We start from the raw sequence: 7364 nt of genomic DNA, 5'->3' as shown, positions 1-7364 counted from the left end.
AACACGTGACCTGCGAGACCGCGAAAGTTCCGCGCCGAACCCCCCTCCCCACTCTAGTCACTCATGTGCGCACCTGCTGGCTGGGAGTAGACACTACTGGAACCAAGGGGAACGGATAGGATCCATCAATCACCGTGCGGTTCCAGTGCATTGCGTCTCACTGGATCCGACTGGTTACACCCAGAACTGCGCAGTACCAGATCGGATTCGCGCGGATCTGAACTGTCCACAAGTTTAGAACCACGCGGCTCCGAACTGGAACCGCTCCAGTCTGACATTTTCGTACGGGTAATCACTAAAAAAAGAGCAGTTATGCCCTATATGCATCACTTGAACTAAAACAACTTTTCCGAAAGCAGTCTTCATTTTTCTTCAAGCAAAACATAAAAGCACCGTATAATGCAATCTAGAAGTGCAACACCTACCGCCAAAAAAAGTAGAAAACAAACCTCACCCACCTTATGGTGGTCTAGAGTCTAGGGCACCAATCGCCACGTAATCACGCTGCTGCCCATACTCGCTCGAAGAGCGGGCTCAGGTGATTAAAGGGAGACAGCTGATTGGTCCAGGTGCATGTAGCTTCCACTGCACTTTCGACATAGGGGAGAATTTTTGGGTTACGGCCCTGTGTACAAATTTGGTATACGTGTGCGCGTGTTTTTTTTTTTTTATCACATCCTGGGTGGCGGGCTGGCAGGCGCACTCGCGTACGGGTTTTAACCTTTCTGCACAGCCGTGCACGCCACTCAGGATCAGATTTTTTGTATGCCAATAAATATTATTATTATTATTATTATTATGGACCATAAAATATGTAGGAAATAGGTATCTCGGTGAGTTGATATACATCAATAAGACAAATGCTCGCTAAGTAATACTTTCAGAGACATGTTTATTTACACCACACATACGTGAACAGTGTTTCAAAAGTAACAACACCGCAAAAATTGTGGCGAGGAATTCTACATAACCTCGGTAAGAAAAAGAAAATCTTGAACAAAGGCGCTGTACTGTGACATAAAGCTCAATTTGCACGGAATGTATATTCGAAAGCTAAACACGCAATAAATCTTCGAAAATACTAATAAAAAGCAGTAGACAACATCAAGGCGATTTTGCCAGAAAAGCGAGGAAAAAAAGACGGCTGGTTAGGCAGTACGAAGATGTTCCCAGAGTTTTCATACAATCTGTAGTTGCACTATACAAGTATTAGAAACATGCAGAAACAGCTTCGCATGGCTTCATGCTTACAAGAGAACAGCTAACAATATAGTATTTTGTTAAGGTCTGCACCAGTCACGAGTCCCAATGATTCTCCCCAAAACAGCTCATTCCATCCAACAACCAGAAGCCATGCAGCCAACATATTTACACCACCCAAGTACACGGAGCCAGGCACACAAACAGACGCTCGTAGTGAAAAAAACCTCCGCCCCAAAAGCTGATGAAAGTCCTCGATCCTTCAACATCATATAAATATATATCTGAGACACGTGCATGTCGCATATATTACGCACCAACATAATACACGTTACTGATCCGCTAGATAACCCGTCAAGAGAGACACCAAACGTAACTGGCAACCAAACAGATCCCCTTTTGAACCTCCGAGTTGGCCGTGAACTCGAATCGACGCCCGCTAAGAATGTGGCTGGAAGTTCCTTGGGAAGCGTTTCTAGGAGCACGCCTTGGCTACGTGAAAAGGATGGCACCACCTAATCGCACTTGGCGGCAGGTGCACGGGCCTGCCCGTCTGGTGCTCCCTTCCGCCGGGGCACGGCGCCCCGTTGCACCCCAGTGCTTGAGCAGAAGTGTGCAAAGACCAAAAGGCGCAAGGGCCCACAGCTTGCACCATTCGTTGCTCGGTTCTGTGGAGACTCGGTTCCTTCCCGGAATAAACAAGGTGCTTGTGTAACGTACGTGCAGTGTGGCGTTGGAGCTCTGCGTCGGGCAGAGCGGAAAAGATGCAGTGGCCCCGCGAGCCTTGGGGAGCGGAACTGAGTCCTCGCGGCGACTGTTCGCGCCTGCGAGATCTCGAGCGACCTACATGAGCGAGGCTGTTGCGGGACGTGTCTTCTTGATCCTATGGGAGCCTTTTGGGTCAGCTGACGATAATGCTACACTCTCCAAAAATAAGACGCGAATGAAGTCTCGTGGCGGCCTTTGCTCAGGATGCACCTACTGGAGAAACGGGCACGCTCTCCCGAGTGAGAACTTGCCGAAGATTGCCTCGGAACACCGCATCACAGATGGCACTTTCACGCAGAGATACCGGCAAAAGGAAAGTACAACTGTGAACTGAAATGACAATTAGTCTGACGCTGTAATCGACAAGAAAAAGCCCTCGAATGCAACGAGATATCAAAGCATGCACAACACGCAGTGCCACTGTTACTCGGTGCAAGCATCCGACGAGATTCAAAAATGCCTCGGAGATTCGCTCCTCATGTAAAAACATTTACACAACAGAGACTCACCTTATGGAAGAACACCTACAGGGATACAAGCTATAGAACGTTGCAAGAGTAGAGCGTCTGACAACCACCAATGACATTTGTGTGTACACAGGCATGTTTATGTAGTATATGAAAAGCCTCCACTTAACAGTACTGACATCGGTTATCCAAGCATACTCACTCGTATATTAATACATGATTTAGCACGCAGTGTGTAACATAACACTGCTTCGGTGTGACTGACACAAAATAACAGACATCGGCTAATACTGAAAATGAAAAATAGTACACACTGACAGAATCATTCCATCACATATATCCTAAAATTTGAAATTTTAAAAATAAAAACTCTGCAATGTAAAGAAATGTCGCTCAAACTTAGATGTGGCTAAATCTACCTAATTGAGAAATGTCAGCTGAAGGTAGCTATTTGAGAAGAGAGACAGTGTTGTCCAAAGTAAAATCCATAAGAGATGAAAAACATGGAGCATGAGGAATAGTACCTACCACGTAACAGCTTTCCATTGGAGCCATTAAAAGTGGGCACCAAGAGAACACATTTCATTTGAGATAGAAAATAACTGTCTTTTTACAAAATACACCCCATCAGATCTTTGTGCATTGAACTAAATCCACTGTAATACTATTTCCATCATCAAAAGTTGAAATTTTAAGAAAGAAACAAAGAAAAACTGGCATCCTACAATGCACACAACTGTTTAGGGCATCTTCTTCTCTTCACCTCTGTATCTTCCCATAAAAATTTCTCTGACAGCAAACTACTACGGTATGCTATAGCAACTTTGGCAAGCAAATTGTAGTCATCTTGTTCAATGTGTATCACAGCATATTTCCGGATTGACAATGTTATATCTCGTGGCAGATGAGCCGAGTTTCTCAAAGCTGCAAACAGATAAGATTCTGCTGCAGTAAAATTTGGGTTAACAACTCGGCTTGCTGTAATGCACTTGATCAGAAGCACGGCAATTTGCGTTGCCACAGCTTGCTGTAGTATTTCCTCTGCAGAGCACCTCGTCTTGTAGCAGTGTGCTGGCAAGCTCCTTAAAGAGGAGGCCTGCCTTAGAGCCTGAGCAGCAGTATGCAGCTTAGCGAGAGGAGGGCAGGGATGGACTGGCTGCCCCAGAACCCGTAGCCGCCATTGGCTTGCGTGTAGTGCTGGGGGTCCTTCGTCCGATGGTAGATCTCATCCGAGAAGTCTCCGTATCCGGCTGCATTGCGTGCGGCGACACGGATGGCATAGCTCGTGTCGTGGTTCAGGTTCTTTAGCGTGTACTGAAGTCCATTTCCTAAAAGAAGGAAGAGAAGGGAGGGCTTGATGGAATTTCTATACATTACTTAAACACATCGTCAGGTGCTGCGATACCTTCGTGAAAACTCGTCACTTATTGAACCCCGTGATCACTATTATTCCGAATTTTGACAACTATCTACAACTTGTGGAAAGCAGAGGGAATACTGTCACGGGTGGTGACCAAAAGAGCAAATAAACAGAAAGAAATAAACGTTTAATGTGGCGAACCTGTGCCAAAAATAAATGTGTAAAAAAGATAATAACAGAGCTTCGCGGGCGTCAAAGTCGGCGTAACAGCAGGGTCGAACGCTGGGGCGAAACTGACCAACTGACTGTGGCTCGCCATGCGGAGCCCCTTATGTACATGCGTGGGCTTCTGGAATAATCGGCGCAGAAAGTTCGACGCGTACAACATTCGGACCTCGAACAAGCAACAGGATTCTCGAATGTACCAGAATACTAGTCGGCAGGAATAAACAAAAAGATGCGCCACTCCCAGGAATCGAACCCTGGCTTTTCGCGTGGGAGGCAGGCGCGATAACCGATAGGCCACGCGCGCGCTGCCTACTTGGCCAGTTGCGCGCGCGGCAATATGGTTGTCGTCCGACGAGTAAAACATACTTTGCCTCAGGAACAGTGGCGTCATGAAGGGGGGGGGGGGGGGGGGGTGCCACTGACCCTATAGTGACGCCACTGCTCAGGAATGGCAAGGCCCTTTGTGAGAATGTCAATGTGAGCATAGTATTCAGGACCTTCCAAAACCTGTAACACAGCACTGGTAACTCGGATGCTGGAGCCCGCTGACAGGGCAAAGAAAAAAGCCGGGCACCCAGGGGGCTCCGTCATTTACAGAGATAAATGTGTAACTTGTGTTGAGCACTAGAAAGGGTGATGCGAATGGCAGCAGTCAAAGGTTGGCTTAAACTGCACTGAGATTTGTATAATGTGCTTTAACATACAATGCAATTTAGAACAAGCGATGGGGCAAAATGCCCAAGGCCCTGTTTCAAACTGCTTTGGAAATTTTCTAATTTTTTACAAGAAAATTTTGGCAGTTACAACACTTCGGGAGGCTTAGATGTAAAAAAAAAATTGAAGGCTCCAATCCAAGCTGTGAAGATGGTTGGCCAGCGAAGCTATGGTGCCACCTGTAACGACTGCCCACTGCACTATAGACCCTTTTTATGGCAAATGCCACCAGGTGGTGGTTCAGTCTTTGATGTGCGAGAGAACTTTCGGTTTATAAAAAGAATGAGCAAAGGCCACTTTAACACCGCTGCTTGAAATGTAGATGAAACATTGAAATGTTCAACCACTAATCCTCCAGGTGAACTCCAAAAGAATGAAGGAGTGTGAGATCTGTTAAAATGTTTCGAGTATTCTTGTAAACCAACTTGCCTCCTCCAAGACGTAATATTGTACAGCCGAAAGCCCCTCGTTAAGTCTTTAACTTTGTTGTTCATGTAGCGTTCATGCTTTCTAGCACTGGTGACGTAAGCAAGCTCAACAGGCTTGCAAAGACGGTGCGACCTGAAGTCGCGCAGGTACAAACATGAACTGTTTACAAACAGTTCATGTTTGTAAACAGCAAAAGAGTCTACACCAAATGATTAACGAAAGAAAAGTAAACGCACTGTACTAAAAAGTTTTTATATATGAAAGACTTCGTACGCTGTTGCTGCAGCTTATGCAACCCCAATCTTTATCGAGAAACGCATGCAGGGAGCACTACGTGCTTCGCATTGGTAGCGGGGCTAGTGACGCCACTACACACTTCGTACTCTGCCACTGCCGCGACAGTTTATGGAACCGCAATTTTTACCGAGAAACACATGTGGGAAGCGCTACGTGCTTATCATCATTCGCGTGTACCTTATAATCTGTCACGTGGTTTTCTTATTGAAACAAGCGTCAAAACCATATGATAAATGATAAGGCATGTCCGAACAATGATAAGGCATGCACATAAGTTTTCCGTCAATGAACAAAAAAAAAACCGACCTACGAGTCATATACAGCTTTGCTGTAATAACAATGGAGTATGTGTGTCTAGCTTGAGTGGCAATGGATCTGCAATGTAAGGGTGCACACATTATGTTTTGGGGGAATGGGGAGTCAATCTTATCAACTGTAGCACTTCAAAAGGAATTGGCATGAGCTTTTGAAATGACCAGTTGCCAGCAGCACTCAAAGTCATAGTCCTTGTGCTGAATGGGATTGATTATGACATCTATTATAAGATTTCACAATCTATGTATTGGACCCAAATGTATTTCAAGTCCAAAACCTGTAAAATTATGGAAAGAAAAATGTTGTCTACATGTTTGTTCCTTTCTTATAAACTCGAACCTAGGGAAACCTCATGCGATTTATACTTTTATCCACCGTCGAACAGCTACGCTTAGATGATTTCGAGGCAGAAGAGATTGAGTACTTGCATGCCTTGTTTATTGAAGTGCCTAGTACTATATGATATGCTGCAGAAAGAACATCCTGGCGCACTGTGTTTATTTACAAAATGCATCGATCACAGAACTGCTTCTGTGAATGGCACATAATTTTCCCATTACCGCTGATGACTTTTTGTGATCTGTTACACCAATGCTGCCCAACCAGGCTTACTCATTACAGAGAGGGCAATGTTGTGGCTTTGTAGCAAGAATGCAGTGAATCACCACGACAAAAATATGGTCTTCAATTTTTCTTCAGAAGCATGGCAGTTCAGTTATAACAGTAAATGTAACGAGCAACCTAAGCCTGGTACAGTTATCACGATACAAAAGGTACATCACAAGGACTTTTCACTACTACTGCAATGCAGATGCTGCTTTCTAAACAATATACATTAGAAACATGGTTCACAACTGGGATATGATGTTTTCAAATGTACAGTTGCCGACCAACTTTTTCGGACTCTGCAGGAACTGCGAAGTCCGAAAGTAGTATATCTTGATATTATCGATATATAGTCAGAAGTATATCTTGATATTATCGCAATGCTTCCCAGTCCTGATGCTTGAAGATTGCACATTCCATGACAGCTAGTGCTGGGAAGTACGCACCGGTCTCATACTCCTGGGAGGCGGCGGTGTCCCAGCTGGGGTCCTTGTCAGTCTTGTACTCCACTCTGAAGCTAACCACCTTCAGGGGCTCCTTGGCAGGGTGCTCAATCTTGAGGACCAGGGCGCTGGGGTTTGACTCCACCACAGCCACCCGGGGTGCCTTGGGGGCCTCTGCAGGTGGGACGGACGACACTTGGAACCCAAAGAAGGCAGCGGCAGGCCACTGTCCCATTAACTAGCGCGGAGGATAAAACCACTTAGGCTCTGACTTTCTTCTCAAAGTCATGCCGAATAGACTGATCTCGCCAGCCAATTTGACTATACCTCTGCCGTTGTACAGCAATGCATTTGGGCTACGAAAGGTCAGTTCACGCAGAACCCGTTCCTGAAGTTGCGTTACGCTCGGGGAGTTAACATTTACTTAAACCAGAAGTTACCAGGATACTTGTGCCACATATGGAGCATGGCAACCCATTCAAGAGTTAGCTTTGCATGTGACAAACTTAGCGTGGATCTTCCGTTGATTTAAAGCTT

At 45.6% G+C, this 7364-nt stretch overlaps 1 protein-coding gene across 1 annotated transcript in view; it reads right to left on the bottom strand.

Annotated features, from left to right (window-relative positions):
- Positions 1–872: 872 nt before the first annotated feature.
- The window catches only part of LOC8027741 (neural cell adhesion molecule 1), a 534141-nt gene continuing 527649 nt past the window's right edge, over positions 873–7364 (bottom strand). Inside the window, exons 8-9 of the mRNA XM_042292876.1 lie at positions 6831–7001; positions 873–3763 (exon numbers count right to left, since the gene is read on the bottom strand). Coding sequence (XP_042148810.1) covers positions 3537–3763; positions 6831–7001 — 398 coding nt within the window. The 3' untranslated portion in view covers positions 873–3536. The remainder of the gene's footprint in view (positions 3764–6830; positions 7002–7364) is intronic.

Source organism: Ixodes scapularis, unplaced genomic scaffold, assembly GCF_016920785.2.
Source record: "Ixodes scapularis isolate PalLabHiFi unplaced genomic scaffold, ASM1692078v2 PGA_scaffold0__279_contigs__length_252992795, whole genome shotgun sequence".
Classification (NCBI taxonomy): domain Eukaryota; kingdom Metazoa; phylum Arthropoda; class Arachnida; order Ixodida; family Ixodidae; genus Ixodes; species Ixodes scapularis.
This window is presented reverse-complemented; position numbering and strand designations above follow the sequence as displayed.